The 22,692-nt window shown below is 48.3% G+C and overlaps 1 protein-coding gene across 2 annotated transcripts in view; it reads right to left on the bottom strand.

The window, feature by feature from the left end:
• The window catches only part of KLHL21 (kelch like family member 21), a 207,593-nt gene that overhangs the window by 142,682 nt on the left and 42,219 nt on the right, over positions 1–22,692 (bottom strand). For both annotated transcript variants that reach the window (XM_086922168.1, XM_086922166.1), the window contains exon 2: positions 15,189–16,288. In XM_086922168.1, coding sequence (XP_086778294.1) covers positions 15,189–16,245 — 1,057 coding nt within the window. In that variant the 5' untranslated portion in view covers positions 16,246–16,288. The remainder of the gene's footprint in view (positions 1–15,188; positions 16,289–22,692) is intronic.

Here is a 22,692-nt window from a genome sequence, read left to right as displayed (position 1 = left end):
TAAACAGTTTGGTACATGCTGATCAGTCGGGCTTCATGCCTCAACGGAATACAGCCCTTAACCTGCAGAGAGTGCACTGTGTACTGGGAAGGGCAGACACAATACAGGAAGACGCTATGATACTATCCCTGGATGCCTCGATGGCCTTTGATACCACATAATGGCCATATCTTATGGCGGTGCTTGAGAAACTGGGCTTCGGACCAACCTTTATATCCTGGATCAGGCTACTATATGCCACACAGCAAGCACAAGGAGTAATCAACAATAAACGCTCTGCGGCCTACGAACTGAGCCGAGGTAGCCGCCAGGGGTGTCCATTATCTCCATTGTTATTTGCTCTATCCTTGGAGCCCCTGGCGGCCTGGGTCCGACAGGATCCCATTATTCGAGGGCTGAAATGGTCTATAGATTGGGAGGATCGCATCACGCTATATGCCGATGATATCCTTCTCTTCTTGACTTCCCCCCGTAGATCACTCAGGAACGTCCTGGACATTTTTGTAGCATTCGGTCGACATTCCGGTTCTTCAATTAATAAATCAATAATGTATGTTCTTAAGGGCGTCCCCCCTCGTTTATTTGACGATTGCCCCATTCAAATCGCGAAGGATGGGTTTCGTTACCTGGGAATATTTGTCACTCCTGACCCCAAACTACACTTTGAAAAAACTTGCACCCACCTCTACAGAGGCTACGGCGGGATACCGCCACCTGGAGGACGGTGCCCCTCTCACTCCTTGGACGGGCAGCTCTCTTCCGTTTCCTATACACATTGCAGAATACGCCTAACCCGGTACCAGCCAATTATTTTAGAGAAATTGAAGGTCTCCAGAGGGAATTGAACTGGAATGGTAGACCCCACATAGCACAAAAAAACGGTCCTCAACTGGTATGACGGAGGCATAAGCCTCCCAGACACTGCAAAATATTACTGGGCTGCTCAACTTACAGCCACTAACCAAGCCACTTATCGCGGCCCCCACAATCCAGGATATGCCATGGATATTGCGCCTACATGGCTACTGCCGGGCAGTAACTTTATTGTAGCACTGTATAACCCTCGCAATAAATTGCCACTTACGGGCCCAACCAGACATGCTGTGAGAATTTGGCATGATGTCCAGAAAAGTTTGGGCTGGAGTGGTAAGCTACCTCTCGCCACCCCTCTGTGGGATTTGGAACAACTGGGTCGGCTGCGATCTCAAGGGGGTTTTGATAGGTGGGATCTAATTGGTATATCACGTATAGGTGATCTTTGGCCCGGGGGAGAGGTAATACCATTTTCAACATTACAGCAACAATATGAAATGGCAGACACATAATTCTTCCTCTATTTTCAGATCAGCCATGCCCTCCAAACAACTATACTGAAGGGCACTACACTTCCTGACTCCTCCCCACTGGAGGATAGGCTCCTGGATGGCTACTTGCCTAACAAAGCGGTCTCCCTTACATATAAGAAACTGCTACACAATACCCCTGACTCCCTTGAGAAACTTGGGTATCAGACGGCCTTGAAATGGATGACGATGAATGGCGGGAGGCAGTGGCGTTCCCCCGGGAGGTGGGTATCTCCGCCCGTCTGGGACTGGTCCACCTCAAGATACTACATAGAACTTATATCACAGGACCACAATTGCTGAGTATGAGGAGAGGGGACGGAGATGAATGTCGTAGAGGATGTGGGCAGGTAGGCACGTTTATGCACGTCCTATGGGAATGCGATCATATTCAACAGTTTTGGCAAGTGATACATCGGACATTTAGGGCGATCCTTAACAAGAACATACACCCCGAAGCCAAGCGCTGCCTTCTTATTATTTGGGGAGTATACCGACCTCAACGCCTCCGAAAAAACCTGGGTGACTTTGGGTCTAGCAGTAGCAAAAAAAGGGATATTGCACCCCACTGGGGGTCTGATACGCCACCTACATTATCAAAATGGAAACAAAACATTGATTGGCGTATGTTTAGAGAAAAGACTGTATAACTGCACAGAGATGTCCAAAATAGTGGTCCTCAATTTGGGGGACCTGGAATACTTACAGAGGGGACATATGTGAGGCGCCTTTGGTACCTACAGAGGACGACGAACTATCTTCTTAAGTCCAATGCTATGACAATGTCTTGCTTTGTAATATTGATGTTTATCATGTGTACATTGTGAATATCGGACGTATCGTATTCCTTTACTACTGTGCTGCCGTCTTTTATATTTTCAATAAAAAGATTTAAAAAAAAAAAAAGGATGCTCATGTAGCAGCCTGACAAACGTCCAGGACAGGGACACCAAGAGCTAACGCAGCTTTGGCTCTAGTAGAATGAGCTTGCACGCCGTCAGGAGGATGTTTTTTGACCAGTGCATAGCAGATTTTTATGCTGAATACAAACCATCTGGTGATGATGTGCTTTGACACTGCTTTCCCTTTCTTCGAACCAGTGATCCCCACAAAGAGGCTACCTGATGTTCTTTGGCACGATCAAGATAGAAGGGCAACGCTCTTTTCGGGTCCAGACGGTAGAGTCTCTCTTCTTCCTTGGAGGGGTGTGGTGGAGCAAAGGAGGTCAGCAGTGTGATACCTTGTGGCCAACATGGAAAGGTGTCACTACCTTTGGTAAGAAAGAGGCCCAGGTGCGCAGAACCAGTTTATCTGGGAAGAGCTGGTATATGGAGGTGGGACCGACAGAGTCCATAACTTGTTGACCCTCCTGGTCAATGTGCTAGCCATCAAGAACACAGTCTTGAGTGTCAGAAGTCAGAGAGGACAACTATGCACCAGTTTGAAAGAGGAACACATCCAGTAGGTCAGCACCAAATTAAGGTCTCATTGGAGAATAACAAAAAGGTTCGGAGGGAACGTGTGTTTAACACCTTTCATGAAACGTGACACAACAGGTAACTTGAACAGGAAGGCTTGATCTGGAAACCGAAAGAAAGCCAATAAAGCCAAAAGATACCTTTTAACTATGCACAGGACAAAGTCTTGCCAGGATAAAGATGGAACACACACCATCATTTCAGACAAGGGTGCATCAGATAGTGGATCAATATGATTTGAGGCCCCAAGCCACAAACTTGTCCCAATGGCAGGCGTATATGGTCTTTGTCAATGGACGCTTGGCCGTAAAGATGACATCACATACTTCAGAAGGGAGATTGAAGACTCAACTGCCACTGCCCTATCTCCACACATGAAGGCGGAGCATGCGCAGGTTCGGGTGTAGGACCCTGACCTGTTGCTGCCACAGGAGATTGTCTGACAGGGGCAGCCTGATCAGAAGACTGATGCTCATTCTCAGGAGTTTGGAATACCAAACTTTCAATGCCCAATCCGGAGCCACTAAGATGACTTGAGCCCAGTCTATCCTGATCTTTTTCAGAACTCTGGGCACAAGTGGTACTGGCGGAAAGACGTACAGGCATCACGAGTCCCACTTGCGACAACATGAGCTTTAATTACACACAGCATCTTGGAAACTCCAATGAATGTTCTTGGCAGTGGCGAATGGCTCTAAGCAAGGTTATCCCCAGTTGCGGAAAAGACCTTGCACCACCTCCTGATGGAGACCCCATTTGTGATCCCCAAAGCACTGACGACTGAGTTTGTCGCCCTGACACTCAGAGATCCCGCCATGCGTTGTAAAAGCAGAAAGATGTCCTGACGTTCTAGCCACGTCTAGAGGCGCAGGGCCTCATGGCACAATGTTCAAGACCCCACACCACCCTGTTTGTTGCAAAGCCATATGGCGGTAGTGATGTCGGATTACACGAACCAGCCTCCCCTTGATGGATGAGAGGCTGAAACATCGGAATCATAGCCTGAATATCCTGGACTCATCTACTCCAGAAGATTGGCGCTGAATTGCAATGTTTCCAGAATGGCTCAGATTAAAGGGAGTGTCTGAGAGGGTGTTAGGTGTGCCTCACGCAAGTTTATAGTGAACCCCAGCGAATGCAGGAGGTTCGCTTTAGTTGGAGCATCTACTTGCCCGAAATTATGGCTTGCCAGTGGGCGGATGGTAAATATTTGGAAAAAGGGGACCCCTATATAATATAGTAGCACTTGCTATACATAGGGAAGAAACAGAGTTAGGAAAGGTCTATAGCAAAGTGACAGACATTGATTAGATAATACAATTTACGTTTTTTTGTAAACAAAAACCTAGAATGAAACAGTATATTAAGTCCACTTGTGTACAGAAACCAATGAGCAAAATAATTTCTGATAGAGCTTTATTGTTTATTGTTGTTGACTATTTTTCTTTTGTTTTCTACTGTTTTTTTTAATATATATAGTTTTTATAAGTGATTATGTGGTTAAATTTTATATAGTCTTGAATTAAAAAATACAAAAGAGAAAATACAAAATCAATAGACATGAAACATATATACAGTGATGAAGGCAAAGCGGTAGACACCACTACGCGCGTTTCGGCTCTTGAGCCTTCTTCAGGTGACCGTCTATTGTTAGAGTTTCAAAGAGTCCAGGACTCACAGTTAGGTGTGGCGTGGATATAAAAGGTCAGTCGGTAAAGGCAGCTTCTTAAGATCTTGAGATGTGGAACGATGTAGTCCTATAGCTTGTCATATGATGTTATGACATCAGAGAAAATGAGGTGGTAGAACAGTATAGTGGAGGTAGCTTAGATTCAGATAGTTATTTGTGTTGACATTTGTAGAACCTCCACGAGTATAACTTCCAGTGAGTAGATGGTAAGGTGATGAGAGCAATAGTGAAGGAAACGAGTATTTATCTCCACAAGTTGATAAAATATCCGGAGGCGAGCAATAATGATGTATATACTCGACCGCCAAAAGACCACACACCGGTATGCTAGAAGGTCTTTTGGCGGTCGAGTATTGCTACCAGTCCTTTTCTACCAGGAGCGTCACTATTTTCATCAAACCTCACGGGCGATGCTATGACCAGATCATCCTCCATAGTATTTTCCGCTCCTGGGACATCTTTTCTACTTTATCTTTAGGTGGATACAAAATATTCGTGCTAACAATTATACATCATTATTGCTCGCCTCCGGATATTTTATCAACTTGTGGAGATAAATACTCGTTTCCTTCACTATTGCTCTCATCACCTTACCATCTACTCACTGGAAGTTATACTCGTGGAGGTTCTACAAATGTCAACACAAATAACTATCTGAATCTAAGCTACCTCCACTATACTGTTCTACCACCTCATTTTCTCTGATGTCATAACATCATATGACAAGCTATAGGACTACATCGTTCCACATCTCAAGATCTTAAGAAGCTGCCTTTACCGACTGACCTTTTATATCCACGCCACACCTAACTGTGAGTCCTGGACTCTTTGAAACTCTAACAATAGACGGTCACCTGAAGAAGGCTCAAGAGCCGAAACGCGCGTAGTGGTGTCTACCGCTTTGCCTTCATCACTGTATATATGTTTCATGTCTATTGATTTTGTATTTTCTCTTTTGTATTTTTTAATTCAAGACTATGTAAAATTTAAACACATAATCACTTATAAAAACTATATATATTAAAAAAAACAGTAGAAAACAAAAGAAAAATAGTCAACAACAATAAACAATAAAGCTCTATCAGAAATTATTTTGCTCATTGGTTTCTGTACACAAGTGGACTTAATATACAGTGGGCGGATGGTGCCTGATCCGGCCGCCAACTGGTTGCCTGTAAACATGTGAGGGCACATGAAAGGGGTTTGGAGGCTGCTAGTGGGGTGGCATACTGGGCAGATCTGTGGCCTTGGGTCCCATGAGGCTTGTGGGATCCGCGTCCCTGATCACGAAAAGGACTAAAGAATCTGTTCACTGTGGTGGCTGGCCTGGTTGAAATTGGACGCTGTTGGTAGCCCCTACCGTAACCACGGAAGGAGTGAAAGGAACAGTGTAGCTGGTGGGGGGTCATTGTGAGTATCAACGTACCAGCGATGGCTCTATTGTCCTTAAAGCGTGGTGAGTCTGCCTTGTCGCTAAACAGACAAGTGTTGTCAAAGGACATGTATCTGGCGAGATGTCTGACCACTGGCATCTGTCAGTTACTTGTACCAGTTATCCTCAGTCAAAGCTTCTTCGTGGAGGGTAGGATAACCATAAGGATCCTCAGATTCACCCCAAGCATATTGCTCATAGGGCCTTCAGAAAAAGGAGGCACCGTCTCCAATCCCAAAGGACTTGATCCGGCCGGTACTGGTGTCAACGTCAAATGACGCCAGTCCAGCTCTGAATCGGATTCAGGTATAACTATGATGTCGGGAACTGTGCCACTGAACTGAACTCGGTGAAGGTCAAGGAACTGTGAATGGAATTATGACCCAGGAACAGATCCAAAGGGCCATACTGGAGCCGGGGGTAAACCAACTGGTGGAAAACCAGTCAGGAGACCTAAACCCATGGGGCCCGAAGATCCTCCAGAGGGGTCAGTTCAACCAAGATGAGTTGCAAAGCCTTGTAAAATTCCTTCAATTGGGAAGGGGCCGTGCCAGCAAATTCAGGGAGGTGCGGAGAGGGCCCACAATCAGGCTCCACAGAATTGTAGGAGCGGGGCCTAGACTTGTGGCATTATACCTGCGCCTCATCCGATGATTTGAAACAGTGTGGTGAAGTCAAAGAACGCTTTGATTTCTTGTTCTTCCTTGTGTGTGACTTACTCGATGACAATTTGCATTTCGACAATGATAGTCTAGAAAGAGTCGGTAAGCCTACTCGGGACCTTCCACAAGACCAGAACCATGAGTGGCATGGAGTTGTTCGTGTTGAGCAACCAGAAACTTCAACACACTTTCCTTTACCATTTTGGGATTCATCGCACGGCAGTCAGGACAGGCCTCAGAGTCGTGGCTGGCTCCAGGCACCATAAACAAACCAAGTGGGGATTTGTAACGGACATTTGTCTGTGGCAGGCGCCACATGGTTTAAAACCCACAGGTTTCTTAGAGGACAATCCTAAGGCACAGTAAAAGCACAAAGCTCAAAAGGGTCAATAAAAAGTTGAAAAGGCAATCAAATAATGACTGCGGTGGCTCCTCCAGAGCCATGAGGATGGTGTGGAAAGAAAGGTACTGATATCAGACCTCAGAATCCCAACAACCCTCACTGAATCCCATCCTCAATCACGAAATCACAGTCTTAGTTCTCTGTGTTTATGATTAAACTCCACTGGACGATTCCAAACGCCGGAGGGACTCGGTAGCGGTGACAGGACTTTGGGGCGGTCACTGAGTGGGCACGCGATCAGCTGACGCGTGTCTCTTCTTTTTAGAGATTGTTGCAGGTATGCAGTATAGACGCAGCCAACTGGTTTGATGTGGAACCTCCCATGAAGTTTAATTTGGAACCCCATTAGCCCTGAAGAAGTTGCTCAAATTGTTTTTGGCAACGAAACATGTTGGCTTACGAAGATGGACTATAGTTTTATTGGAACAATTTTTAATTTGGGATAGCTCACAGCACTTAATAAAGTTACTTTGAGCTAGTAAGTTTTACCAATTTTTAACGGTGAGGATTATTTGTTTATATTCTCACGGGGTCCAAGGGGCATGCACTATAATAACATGCATAGAAAGTACATTCACATGTGGGTTTCTCCATTTTCCTTTTTAGGGCTCGGGCCTCCCCTACACGCAGTGTAGGAGGAGCTTGCGAGCTCTTTAGTATTGAGAAAAAAAAAGTTTCAGAAAGGACTCCGGCTGGGACATTCCTTAGATTTTAATGGCATCTGCCTAGTGATTCGTCTTCGCTGTGCTGTGTATTCAGTAGCGTTGACGTGATAGGCTGTATGCAATGTACGCGTGCCCGAGTTGGCATTTTCTGTTCGCGAACGAGCACGGGAGAGTGATTCATCTTAATTAGGAGCTGTCAGAGTGCCGTGTAATGCAATCCAGATGATGCGAACGCGTTCACAGCGGTGAGCGCGTTCAATGTTAAATGACGAGAGGCAGCAGGCGAGGCTCACAGAAGATGACTCATACATGCTCGTCCAAACTGTAGTTCTTTTTTTTTTTTTCTCTGAGCGTGGAATGCGGCCGGATTGCCAGGTGTCCACAGAAAGCTCGACTAGCCGAGATACTGGTGACAATACACAAAGAGTTAGTAAAGGTTCTCAAAATAGTTATATTTCCCACTAGTTTAATGTTTTCAGAGCGAAACGGAGATTTTGCTGTAAAAAGTACTCGTTCATAAAGCCTGCACTGTGACTTGATAGCGTCCCTGTGTGCTGAGAAACACCCGCCAGAAAAACTAACAGTCAAAGTGCGTGCATATGGAATACGGAGATTGGGCCCGGGTCACCGTAAATAATAAAACAGAGATATGCGCCTGGCAGAGTTCGTTATCCCCACTTTACCTTCAGTATCTGCTGCCAGGAGCAGCATTGCCCAGAGCAGGAGCGCCACCTTCTTGTCCATGGCTGTACTGCAGAGACCTCGGCACTGACGGCTCTTCTGGTTTTCTGAACAGTGGGGCGAATAGCGAGGACAGGAGCATTCCTGCGGCTGTATTTATTGTGCACATCCCCAAAACTCCTGTTTCCTGATTGGATGGAAAATATTTGAGCTGCAAAACAGCGTTTGCAGGGAAACCCCCGATAACTAGGACCCATTGTTCCTATTTCACAGAAAGCCGCGAATTATTGGAAAAGGGAAAACCTTTACTATCGTTTTCATAGGTTGCTAGTTTTCACCCGCAGCCCTTTACAACATCTATTGCAACATTTGAAAAGGCATTATAAGAAGCAATGCAGCTTTCGATTTTAGTACACCCCCCTCCCCCCGCCAGTGGTCGAAGTGGGCGATGGGGATGGGAGGGTCTATGGGGCACGACGTGGCCATACTTTTTTAATTTTAGAAAAACGGTTCCCCAACTTTTGTGAAAAGACAACCGTCCCGTGGCAGGTACTTCAGACAGTTGACACGATTCCCCTGAAGGTAGGGCAGAAAGTCTCCTGTGCTGTGAAGCCGAAGCGCAGACAGCTGAACAAGCCTTCTTGCCAGGGTGCCTGCTGCCTGGAAGAAATGTAAATGTGCGCAACCGGTCAATCTGCACATGTAAAGGGTGCTTGGAAGCTGGCTTTATTTGATGAAATCACTTGAAGCATCCTGGTGAAATACAATTATTCTTTTTGAGAGGTATTGCAAGGGAGCTACCACCTATGCTGTGAAATGTGTGCTAAAAGACAGTTATAAAAAAATTGCTTCCTGCTGACACAGATTTATTCTTTTTGAGAGGTATTGTGAGGGAGCAACTAGGTAAGCTGTAAATGTGTGGTTTTAAGACAGTTATATAAAATAAATTGTACTACATACTGTCTTTGTATTACAAACTTCGATATTTTGGCAGCACTTTTTTAAATCTTGAACATTTTTGCACACTTTGTAACAGTCTATCTTATTCTGTGTGTAATGCAAGTTTAAAATAATGGCTTATATGTTCATTGTTTTTTCTGACATACTGGTACCTTGTAGCACTAAATATACACAAGCCACTATTCTCCAACACACCATATGATTCAATTCTGTGGCTCTCTGGCGCAATTCATTAACTAATAGAGTTTTCATAATGTACAATTATTTTTTACTGATTACATTAACTTGCATTTAATTTTCATTTAAGCTGTGTGGTCTGAAGATGAAAGACCATAAAAAGTTGCAGAATATTTTGTTTTTTTAGACACTCCTTTGACCACCTCCCCACGCAGAGTAGTGAGGGCAGAGTGCAGAGGGCAGAGTGCAGAGTAGTGAGGGCAGAGTGCAGAGTAGTGAGGGCAGAGTGCAGAGTAGTGAGGGCAGAGTAGTGAGGGCAGAGTGCAGAGTAGTGAGGGCAGAGTGCAGAGTAGTGAGGGCAGAGTAGTGAGGGCAGAGTAGTGAGGGCAGAGTAGTGAGGGCAGAGTAGTGAGGGCAGAGTAGTGAGGGCAGAGCGCAGAGTAGTGAGGGCAGAGAGCAGAGTAGTGAGGGCAGAGTAGTGAGGGCAGAGTAGTGAGGGCAGAGTAGTGAGGGCAGAGTAGTGAGGGCAGAGTAGTGAGGGCAGAGTGCAGAGTAGTGAGGGCAGAGTGCAGAGTAGTGAGGGCAGAGTGCAGAGTAGTGAGGGCAGAGTAGTGAGGGCAGAGTAGTGAGGGCAGAGTAGTGAGGGCAGAGTAGTGAGGGCAGAGTGCAGAGTAGTGAGGCCAGAGTAGTGAGGGCAGAGGGCAGAGTAGTGAGGGCAGAGTAGTGAGGGCAGATTAGTGAGGGCAGAGTAGTGAGGGCAGAGTGCAGAGTAGTGAGGGCAGAGTGCAGAGTAGTGAGGGCAGAGTGCAGAGTAGTGAGGGCAGAGTGCAGAGTAGTGAGGACAGAGTAGTGAGGGCAGAGTAGTGAGGGCAGAGTGCAGAGTAGTGAGGGCAGAGTGCAGAGTAGTGAGGGCAGAGTGCAGAGTAGTGAGGGCAGAGTGCAGAGTAGTGAGGGCAGAGTGCAGAGTAGTGAGGGCAGAGTAGTGAGGGCAGAGTAGTGAGGGCAGAGTAGTGAGTGCAGAGTAGTGAGTGCAGAGTAGTGAGGGCAGAGTAGTGAGGGCAGAGTAGTGAGGGCAGAGTAGTGAGTAGTGAGGTGAGTAGTGAGTAGTGAGTAGAGTAGTGAGTAGAGTAGTGAGTAGTGAGTAGTGAGGTGAGTAGTGAGTAGAGTAGTGAGTAGAGAGTAGAGTAGTGAGTAGAGTAGTGAGTAGAGTAGTGAGTAGAGTAGTGAGTAGTGAGTAGAGTAGTGAGTAGAGTAGTGAGTAGAGTAGTGAGTAGTGAGTAGTGAGTAGTGAGTAGTGAGTAGAGTAGTGAGTAGTGAGTAGTGAGTAGAGTAGTGAGTAGAGTAGTGAGTAGAGTAGTGAGGTGAGGTGAGTAGAGAGTAAAGTAGTGAGTGCAGAGTAGTGAGTAGAGTAGTGAGTAGTGAGTAGAGTAGTGAGTGCAGAGTAGTGAGTAGAGTAGTGAGTAGAGTAGTGAGTAGAGTAGTGAGTAGTGAGTAGAGTAGTGAGTAGTGAGTAGAGTAGTGAGTAGAGTAGTGAGTAGTGAGGAGTAGTGAGTAGAGTAGTGAGTAGAGTAGTGAGTAGAGTAGTGAGTAGAGTAGTGAGTAGAGTAGTGAGTGCAGAGTAGTGAGTAGAGTAGTGAGTAGTGAGTAGAGTAGTGAGTAGAGTAGTGAGGTGAGTAGAGTAGTGAGTAAAGTAGTGAGTGCAGAGTAGTGAGTAGAGAAGTGAATAGTGAGTAGAGTAGTGAGTAGAGTAGTGAGTAAAGTAGTGAGTAGAGTAGTGAGTAGAGTAGTGAGTAGTGAGTAGTGAGTGCAGAGTAGTGAGTAGAGTAGTGAGTAGTGAGTGCAGAGTAGTGAGTAGTGAGTAGAGTAGTGAGTAGAGTAGTGAGTGCAGATCAGTGAGTAGTGAGTGCAGAGTAGTGAGTAGTGAGTGTAGAGTAGTGAGTAGAGTAGAGTAGTGAGTAGAGTAGTGAGTAGAGTAGTGAGTAGTGAGTAGAGTAGTGAGTAGTGAGTAGAGTAGAGTAGTGAGTAGTGAGTAGAGTAGTGAGTAGAAAGTAGTGAGGTGAGTAGAGTAGTGAGTGGAGGGTAGTGAGTAGTGAGTAGAGTAGTGAGTAAAGTAGTGAGTGCAGATTAGTGAGTAGAGAAGTGAGTAGTGAGTAGAGTAGTGAGTAGTGAGTGCAGAGTAGTGAGTAGGGAGTACAGTAGTTAGTAGTGAGTAGAGTAGTGAGTAGTGAGTAGAGTAGTGAGTAGAGTAGTGAGTAGAGTAGTGAGTAGAGTAGTGAGTAGTGAGTGCAGAGTAGTGAGTAGTGAGTAGAGTAGTGAGTAGTGAGTAGAGTAGTGAGGTGAGTAGTTTGTAGTGAGTGCAGAGTAGTGAGTAGTGAGTAGAGTAGTGAGTAGAGTAGTGAGGTGAGTAGAGTAGTGAGTAAAGTAGTGAGTGCAGAGTAGTGAGTAGAGAAGTGAGTAGTGAGTAGTGAGTAGAGTAGTGAGTAGTGAGTAGAGTAGTGAGTAGAGTAGTGAGCAGAAAGTAGTGAGTAGAGTAGTGAGTAGTGAGTAGAGTAGTGAGCAGAGTAGTGAGTAGTGAGTGCAGAGTAGTCAGTAGAGTAGTGAGTAGAGTAGTGAGTAGAGTAGTGAGTAGTGAGTAGAGTAGTGAGTAGAGTAGTGAGTAGTGAGTAGAGTAGTGAGTAGAGTAGTGAGTAGAGTAGTGAGTGCAGAGTAGTGAGTAGAGTAGTGAGTAGAGTAGTGAGTAGTGAGTGCAGAGTAGTGAGTAGAGTAGTGAGTAGAGTAGTGAGTAGAGTAGTGAGTAGAGTAGTGAGTAGTGAGTGCAGAGCAGTGAGTAGAGTAGTGAGTAGAGTAGAGTAGTGAGTAGGACATCACAGGCAGCAGCTGTGCAAGCTTCTTACACTCACAAGGAGACCACAGGCAGCTGAGGTGCAATCTTCTCCCACTCACAAGAACGACATCACAGGCAGCAGCAGTGCAAGCTTCTTACACTCACAAGGAGACCACAGGCAGCAGAGGTGCAAGCTTCTCACACTCACAAGAAGGACATCACAGGCAGTAACGGTGCAATATTCTCACACTCACAAGGAGATCACTGGCAGTACACACCACATGAACACACTCCATAACACATAGCAACAATACATTGGCATTTACAATGCCATTAGCTCAAACTCAAATAAATCTGAGCCCGATTGCATTTCTAATGCTTGTTTCTTGATTTCATGGGCTTGATATTTCTTTATGATAGCACACACATTTGTTTTCTTTATAGAGAAAGTAACCGATGATGGTAAGCGAGCTTGCTGGCGAGTACCAGCCAGCGGCCCCCTTGGTGTTACGACCGTGTGGTGCTTTCTCTCTTTTCCACACTTTTTTTCAGTTTATGGGTGGGTCTATGATGGTAGGGTATTCTAATTGAGACACACCACAACACTAGGACTAAAAGGTTTGAGAGGGAGTCATAAAATGTATGAGACCCCTCCAGTGTTGGGATTACAGATTTGGGTGTGATTGGTTGGGTCAGGCCTTGTTATGATTTATAGTGCGTTGAGTGGGAGGCGGCCTGTCCTTTTCACCCCCCTGTAGGTCCTATTGTGTTGATAAATTCCCCTGCAATCATTCTCAACCATTCGGTGCATGACCAGTTAATAGAGTAAGAGGCAGCAAAGAAGGGACAATACAGCCTGAGCATCAACCCCCTCCAGACTGCTAGAGGATGCTAGAGGGTCAATGAAATACTACATGACATCTTAAAGTGTGCCCAAATGAACACAGAGGATTCTGGAAAGGCGGGCTGCTTATCAAGGTAATCTTGTTGTTAATGGGTCATAAACATCGTGTTAACATAAAGCAGAACATTAAAGAAAATAACTTTTAAATTAAAAGGGAGGTAACAGACAGTCTGTGGTTGTATGCTAACAGCAGACAAGATGAGGGCCAAACGCAAGAATGTGGGACTGTGGGTGTCGATAGTGTTGGTACGTATCATTAGTTGCAGGATGCCAGCTAAGTGTCCAATAAAGTATCCTGTAATGGGTGAGTATTAGGAGTAGTAAAGGGGCTCAAGATAAAAGGCAAGGAGGGCAACAGATTTTACTGAAGTATATAAGGTGCCACTGAGGGAGACTGTGTGTAAAAAAAGCAATGGGACAATGGGTATCATCAATAGCAAAGTGAGTATCAGAAAGAAAGAGGAGACAGAGATGATGTCATAAGAGTGACAAAGGAAAGCGTCAGTGGCATAAGTACAATGAAAGAATGGTATCTTAAGGTGTAATATAGCTGAGGATAGTTGCTACTTGCCATGAGAGGCATGGATTAGAAACACTGTTAACATCAATAATACATCAGGGTTTGTGACTTGACAAGATTAACAGGAGTAAGTGTGAGCTGTGAAAGAAGTTGCAAGAGGCAGGGTGGGTGTCAGACGAGGAAAGAGGGCACAAAGCATGAGTGAACATGGTCAGTACAGAAGGGAGGGTTGGTGTGAATATCATGATGAATGTCACCTGGCGAATAACTTAGTAAAATGGATATTGAAAAGAGTGGCAGAGGACTAAGAAAATATGAAAAAAAGAGACAATGTGGGTATGTACAGAAAGTTCAGGATACAGGTCATAATGATTAAGAGGACACGGCTATGAACATAATAAGTAGCAACAGAGTGTGAATTATTAAGAGCAGCATTGCACAATAAGTACAAAAGGTGCAACACAGACAGTATCAAAAGAAGTTATGGAAAAGGATATAAAAAATACAACTGAGGCCAAGGATAGCGCCATATGAGTAACAGAAGTCTGGGCAGGTGCCAAGAGAAGAAACAGGTAACGAGTATCTAAATGTGTAATAGTGAATAATGTGATTGTCATGAGCGAGGGGGTCAGGAGCAGAGTCAGATAATTAGCTAAAAGAAGTAATGTATCGTAGGCTCCTATGCTTGACAAGGATTGTGAGGGAAAATGTGAGTCTCAAAAGTCGAATCACTGGGCAGCGTGAGTCAGAAAAGCTTACAGTGTAAAGAATTAACATCTAAAGAAGTAAAAGTTCACAGGAGTGACAAGGGTGGGTAGGTTCAGTATTATAAGGGCATGGGAAGTGAATCCAATTCAGTGTAATGTGACAAGGTGTGCATTAAAGGGAGTAACAGAAAATAGGGCATCCAAGATTAATAGGCACCGACTGTCAGAACTAGTTACAAGAGACAGACAGAATCAAAATGAGTAACGAGTGTCACTTTAAATGCCAAGGGAAGAACAGGATAATTTTTGATTAAAACAATTTATGGATGAAGAGTTGAAAAGAGCTTACTCGACAGGGTGAGTCGTGAAGGGGTGACAGAGGAATGAGTATTGAGACAAGTAAGAGTAGGCAGAATGAGCAGCAAAAAAGAGTAAGACATGCCTGGATTAACGAAGGACAACAGTTCAGGTAAAAAAAAATTAAGAGGTCAAAGCCTGTATGAGTATCTAGGTAAGGAAAGGATATTTTATTTAGATGCGGGCAGGGTGAGCGTTTTAGGTGCTATGGACAGGTGGGGTGCCAATAAAACATATTATGAAAAGGATTTAAGAAGAGGCAAGGTGACGGTCAACTGAATTACTGAATGGCTGTCAGGATTAGATCACAACAGGATACACGGTGACAGCACTTCACAGGAATATAGACACATATGGATGCATAAACTCGAGCCCTCATACATACCAGTCACATAGATGTCGTTGCCCAGAGCCGCAATACTGTAGCCACCTCCGAGGTGGTCAGGAAACTCAGCCAGGTAACGCCACTGGCCAGTGTGCGTGTTGAAGCAGTCCACAGTGACAAGCTCGTCACAGTCCTGGTCGCAGCCACCAATCACCACCAGAATTTCCGCCAGGCCGGTTGAGGGACGTGGCCGCATTCGCTCGCATGGGTAGTCGTGGCGGTCATACTCGCATGACTGGAAAGCACGGGCCTCAGCGATAAGTTTGAGACAAGGTGGGCAGTAGTAGACAATCGGGTCGCTCTCCACGTGTGCCAGCAAGTAGAAACGGCGGATGAAGGGCAATCGTATATGCTCAAAAAGCTCAGGCCAGAAGTGTTGGCGCCGCTTGGTATCAGCCTTGACCCAGCGCAGTGCTATCTGATAGGCCGTCTCTTCCTTGTCCACATACAGACGGTCGTCCCGCACGTACTCCAGAATCCGCTTCTTGGGCAGCCGCTCGAACTCTTTCACCTGTGCCAGCTCCACAATGTGGGCTAGGATAAATCGTTTGGTGCTCTCGGCCAGGCCACGGCAAGCGTAGGCCTCCGCAAAGTCCTGGATCTCCAAGCAGTTGGCCACATCTAACTGCTGCTCCAGGTAAGCGCAGCAAGCCTCCTTCACTGAAGGGAACTGGAAAAGGTCCGCTGCTTGCAGCAACAGCTCAACGTTCTCCTGCGTGACGGTCACGCGGCCAGTGTAGCAGAAGTCCACCAGCAGCCCCAACGTACCAGCTGACACATCGTGCAGCTCCACCCGTTCAGCTAGGCTCTCCCGCAGGCACCCAGCAAACATGGCACGGAAGTAGTTGCTGGCAGCAGCGAGCACGGTGCGGTGGCATGGGAAGTCCTGGCCATCCACAGCGATAGTCATGTCGAAGAACTTTTGCTCTGCCCGGAGTTCATTGATGCCTCGAAGTAGGTGCAATGCATGTGCGTTGTCGTAGAATGGTAGGGCTGTGGTAGAGCTGGCAGGCAGCAGTGTAGTAGGCATGGTGGCAGTACCCGTGGGTCTCTCCATGCTGTGCTAGCAGCCTCCCTCAGCTCCGGAAGCAGCAGACCATCTGAAAAGAGAACAGAGAAGTCTTTTGGTTAACAGATATTCACACATACCACGCAGAAGCACAAGGACGCGCTATTAATACACCTCTCCGCCTCCTCCGGACACGTGTCTGCCGCCTGCGGTGACCTCAGCTTGGAAAGCCTGCTGTAAACAGGCGCCCTCTCCAGCTCCCCAGCTAGGCCCAAGACGGCCGCTGTGGCGCCTTAACTCTTTCAGAGGCACCTGGCAAGCGAGCATCCATTGTTGGCGTGGAAGCTAAGTTTACAAGGAACAAACTGGAGCAAGAAGAGATAGAAAATTAGATGAAATTCGATCTTAATAGACGCTGAACTCACGCCCTTTATCTGCAGCATTTCTTCCTGGGCCTCTGCTGTACCGTTTCCAGCCTGTGTTTCCGGGCTGACAGCAGACCCCGTGTTGGGTCTGCGTGTCCGCCCACCCTCCGGAGACTGTACGATTGCATTTAGTCATCTGCGGTGATTAGTTAGAAGGGAATGGAGGAGAAGGCCGGAGAAATGGGATCCCTTCTCTTTTCTGCACCACGAAATTCCTCCAGGGGATAGGTCTGGTATGAAACCGAGAAGAGCTGGTACTCCGTATTACAGCGCCTGCTTCCTTTTTAGTAAGTGTCAGCTGAGGGACAGTAAAAGAACAACAGACGTGTGGAGACCTGCTGGCCTTGTCACACTAAACGTAAAACGTCATGTACAGAAGTGTCAGTATTGCCGCTTTAGAAACAAAGTAGGATTCTGAGAAGCAGCAACACTGTCCACTGCCGGTACACTTCCTGAAAAGTACACTCTAATAAACCACTACCACCTGTTAGAACTGCTGGGGTTGTGCCTTTAGAAATAAGGTTTATCTGTAGGTGGCTTTGGGCTTTTTCTTTCTCTGTACAAACATTCACCTCGGCACACAGTACCAGTCTGTGTTCTACACAAACGCTTTACACCTCACTGTGTACAATAACTACGAATACGTTTTGGCTGAGTTTGGTAGACTCCAGACGCTTGAGTACTTGAGTTTACCGGAGTGGGTTGGGTGAGTGGGTAAACAATGAACAGTCAGTATAAACAAGGAAAGGCCACATATGATTGGACGACCTTGTAAAGTATTTCTGGCCAGTCTTGCTTTAGCCTTGACAAGAAGAGAGCCCTTCCACGTAAGTAGTGTCCTGGAACTAAGGGCACTGCGGGAGCCTTAGGCTATGGTTACGAAATGACTTCATACCACTGGGGATATAATGTTCCCTCCAGAAGCCTTCCAAGTACACATCATTGCAATTTAGCAATTAAATCCAAGTGGATACATGATGTGAAGTAAGACTACAATTCCCAAAAGGCTTTAGGTTAAGGTATTGATATAGTACTCACAAACCAATGAATTTTCCCTTTCCGCTCTCTTTTTGTTGTTGTTGTAATACATATAAATTATGCTATGGATACAACATCAATAAGAAAATACACCATTAGTGCAGAGTCCCATAACAAGAGCATTGTAAAGGAATACATTTAATTAATTTTTGGATAACGTAGAGAGTGAGTGTTTGTGTACAAGGTGTCTCCAGGTGTAGGACCGCTCTCTACCAAACGTGGTTCCTGGAGCGCGAAGACTGCCAATGATGAAGTATGACACCTGTTGGTGTGTGAGGACAGCCCTTCACATTTTTTTAGATGCCCAGCACTCCCCTAATTAGGGCTTAGTGCTCGTCATTTTTTGGCCACTAGACTCAAAACGACAATTCCATTTAGGGTAGCTTCTTTTTGTGTGTGCATTTTAGGTTGGAGGCCAGTTCACCCTCAATACCCTGTGGCTTCTTGTCCCCTCCCCTGGTAAGCACCAGGGTGTTTCGTGTCGTTATTGTGTACACATAAACACACTCAAGCAAAAGGTTAAAGGGGCATTATAGTTAGGAGACAATTTAGGTGACAATATAACGTTTTTTAAACTCAAAACCCACCTGAAATTCACCAGTTATAGCTCTCTATAGTAACTATAACTCATCTCCTCGGCATACAGCCTTCTCATCATTGATGTTATTTCAAATTCTAAAGGGATGCTATAAATGATGTTATAAACCATGTCATGAGTGATGTAATATGTGGGGTAATCAGCTGTGCATGGGAAGCAAGCGAGATTAATACCCCAACAGGCATCCAATCCCCGTCGCACATGGCCATTTGACCGTGGCAGCTTGGAGGAGGTTGGCCACAGGGCATGGCCTGCAGCCAAGCCCTGCATACAGCCCCCCCACTCCCAAGGGGTAGCCAACCTCCCGCCGCACACAGCATTTGTTTATTGATTTGTTGATCTAGTACTAGGAGCTTGGATACTCAATAACACAAGCTCATGTTTGTCATTGCATACTCCCATCAAAGGATATAGGCACAGTTCGAGGTGAATCTGATTCTGAGGGCTGGCATATATAATTCTGATATATGGCAGAAAAGAGGTCAGCAACCCTTGCAGGTCAGTATCCAGAGAAGGAACCTCCAGTTGAGGGTTTCAAATGTCCTTGAGTTCGACAAACATTACGGCTCCAGATATTTATTTTATTTATTTATTTATTTCCAAGGTTTTATATAGCGCTACTGGAACCGGGGGTATCAGAGCGCTTTACAAGATAGGTAAACAATTACAATAAAGTAATAAAATGGGGGGGCGTGGCCAAGATGGCGGGGTGAGCGGACGCTTCCTCCCGTAGCTTCCTCCCGTAGCCCGGCTCAGCTCGAGCCCCTTTTCTTTCGCTTCTCTCCCCCCGCTGATGCTCAGCGAGTGAGAGGAGTGTGCGGGAGGACCTGGCGCGCACATTGATGTCACTTTGGCCCTAATCGCCTCGGAGGAAGCACTTCAAAAGTTTGGTCAAAGATCGAGGTACGGAGGAGAGCCTGGGAGGCGGAGCGAACTGCGGTGCTGTCCGGACGCCTCGGCTGGGCCTGGTGCTGAACGCTGACGATCAGGAGGGGATCGGACCCGCCGCGTGCCGGAGGATAGCGGAGCCCTACGGGCGGGGTCTTGGTGGCACGGAAGACTTTGGATTTACGATCTGCGCTTTGGCGCCCCGTCTAGCGACAGCGATACCCTGTGCTGTGCAGGCCCCGGCCCCGTGTACGACAACCAGGGGCCTCAACGCTGGGATCGGTCCACCTGGGCCCTTCGGTGAACCTGTGGGACATTGGCTGCGGACTTTCTTTGATCGCTATATTCCGAGGGGACCCCGGTGGTGTCGCCAGCCCGGGCCACTCTACCTGGCCCCGCCCTGCCGCCATCTTGTCCCCGAAGAGCTGGTGTTGTTGGCCTCCGTCGGTGCCTTGGGCTGGCGGGCGCTTGCTGTCGCCTCCGCTACTGAACTAACTTCCTGTGGGACGTGCTGAGGAGGGACCCCTGCTTTGGCTCCCGTCGCCGCCCTGGCCGGGCGCCGCGACTGGTAGTGCCCGGACCGGACCGCCATTTTGTCGCCTGTGGCGCGGCACCCTTACTTGCGGAGTGGTCCCCACGTCTGGCGCCCACCGGCGACTGGGCACCTCTGAGGCGGCCGGACCTGGGCCCGCTCGTCCACTGCAGCGACTACGATGGCTGGGAAAGGCAGCTCGAGGAAGGGGGACCGCACCCTGCCGGATATGCTTGGCAGGGCCCAGCAGCTGCGGGACAGAACACAGCCGTCGCCGGGATCCTCCCGGGCCTCGGCGGATGCGGCTGGGGGCGAGCCACCGGTCACGAGGTCCTTTATGGAGGAACTGTTTAGCTCCCTCAAGGAAGACTTTCAAACGCTGAAGAGAGAAGTGGCCAGTGAGGTCCGTGAAGTACGCAGGGAGGTGGAGGGCCTTGGCGAGCGAGTTGAAACAGCGGAGGCGGCGGGCCAGCGCCGGGATGAAGAGATTGTCCATCTTCAGCAGGACGTTCTCCGCCTCCGGGAGCAATGTGTCGAGCTCCAGGCCCACTCTGAAGACCTTGAGAACAGGTCCCGGCGGAATAACATCCGGGTGCGGGGTGTCCCATCTGCGGACGAGGGGTCCGACTTGGTGGCCTATCTACAGGACCTGTTTCGAGAGATCCTGGGGGAAGATGCAGACTTCCCTGTACGCATTGACAGAGCGCATAGGGTTGGTCGACAACGCCAGTCATCGGCCCCCCCCCCGGACATTTTGGCTTTCTTGCCCGATTTCCCGCTGAAAGAGCGCATCATGGCGGAGGCCCGCAGGAAGCAGCCTTTAACTTTCAGGGAGCGGCCTGTAGCGCTCTACCAAGATCTGTCCACCATCACGCTGCAGAAGCGCAGGTCCTTCAGGATCGCCACTGACTTTCTGCGCGAACACGAGACGCCTTACTCCTGGGGACACCCTTTCCGTCTGATCTTTCGATGGAACGGGGTGCTGCACCAACTGCGCTCCCTACAAGACATCTGTGGGGTACTGGGGCTCACAGCCACGGAGGAGGACGGAGCTACACCGTCGTGGAGGCGCCCGGAGAGACGGAGCCGACGGAGGTCAACGAGGAGACACTCGCCGGCGAGTGCAGGTCGTCCTGATTCCCCCACCATCCGGGCGGACATGGCTGATGCTTTGAGGGCGGCGGCCAGGGACTTGGCCGACTCCAAAAGCGTGGCCTTGACGGCCTAACTTCACTCCGGGGGGAGAGATTCTTAGCCTTCATGATGCTGGGTTTGGGGCCGGGGGCCAGGGGGGGGGGGCGGTTGGAGGGGAGTGGCTGAACGTCCACTTTGCTGTTTCCTACGGACTTGCCCGTTTTGGGGCTTGACTGAGACAATGGGGTGTTTACATTTATTTTGGGCTAGTTGCCATGAGTGTGTTTTGGGAGGGTGTGAGGGCTGTTTTGTTGTTGGGGGGATCCCGTCCGATGTTGTCCATGCCCACGCTTGGCCTGTCCGGGCCTCTCCCGCGCGCCTGCCCCGTGCGCCCCGCCCGCTGATCCCTAGCTTGCTACATAGCGCTTCTGTTCCCCGGGAGGAATGCCGTCCTTAAAAGTAGTGACCCTTAATGTTAAGGGTCTGAATAACCCAGTGAAGCGAAGGGCGATCCTATCATTGTTGGAGGGGACGCAGGCGGATATATGCCTCTTGCAGGAGACCCATTTGCTGCCCAGGGATTGTCATAGGCTGCGCTCCGCCAAGTTCCCCACCCAGTTCTTCTCCTCAGCGGCGAACAAGACTGCGGGGGTGGCCATTCTTTTAGCGGGCTCCTTTAGAGGTGAGGTTCTGTACAAGTACGCCGAACAAAAGGGGAGGCTCCTTGCATATCGCATGCGACTAGGGGGAATAGCTTTTACGGTTGGCTCAGTTTATAGCCCGAATGATCACCAGGATCGTTTCTTGGACTCAGTGTTGGTAGACGTCACGGCCTCTCCGGACCGCCATGTTATCCTGGGGGGGGGCCTTAACATTGTTTTCGACTCTGCTATGGACAGGTCGGCGCAACGCTCCCCGCAGACGGGGGAACTTTCCCGCGCGGTGAAGGATCGGATTGTGGAGATGGATTTGCACGATCTCTGGCGCTCTCTGCACCCCACTGATAGGGACTACTCCTACTTTTCCCATGTGCATCGCACTTACTCGCGGCTGGACTACCTCCTGGTGAGTGGACCACTGTGCACTGCCGCTACAGCGGCGGACATTGGGGTCCTGTCTCTGTCCGACCATGCGCCAGTCTCCGGCGTTTTCAAGTGGCCGGGGGCCTCTCCCCATCGGGGGACGTGGCGCCTTCGCGATACCCTTTTACATAAGAAGTCTGTTGTGAAGCGCATAGGGGAGGTCATTCAGGATTATCTGGTTCACAATGGCAACTCTGACACGTCCCAAGCAACGCAGTGGGCTGCTTTGAAGGCGGTCCTCCGGGGGGAATTTATCTCCATCTCCTCTGCCGAAAATAGGGAACGGCAACGTAAGAGGGACGAACTGACTGCGCAGGTCCGGGAACTCGAGCAGGTCCATCGCCGCACAGGGGCTCCGAGAGTTTGGAGGCAATTGAAAGCGGCGAGGAAGCTCTTATCGGCGCTGGATCTTGATAGGGCGGAGTACGCCGCTTTACGTCTGAAGCATGCCTTTTACTCAGGGGGAGACAAGTGTGGTAAGCTCCTGGCCCACCGGCTCCGGGTCGCACAGCAGCGTAGTGTCGTGAAGGAACTGGTGGGCACGGACGGGGTTGTTGTTTCTGGTGACGCAGAGGTGGCGGAATCTTTTCGCAGCTTCTACGAAGCACTGTATACTGGGGAGCCCTCCTCGCCGCGAGACGCCGAGGACTATTTGGAGTCAGTGGCCCTCCCGGTGCTGGATCCCGCCCAGGCGGACCATTTAGAGAGGGACATCCATGTTGAGGAGGTCATCTCCGCTATAGCGCGACTGAAGCATGGTAAGGCCCCGGGCCCGGATGGCTACACGTCTTTGTTCTA

This window comes from Lissotriton vulgaris, chromosome 5, assembly GCF_964263255.1.
Source record: "Lissotriton vulgaris chromosome 5, aLisVul1.2, whole genome shotgun sequence".
Taxonomy (NCBI): Eukaryota; Metazoa; Chordata; class Amphibia; order Caudata; family Salamandridae; genus Lissotriton; species Lissotriton vulgaris.
This window is presented reverse-complemented; position numbering and strand designations above follow the sequence as displayed.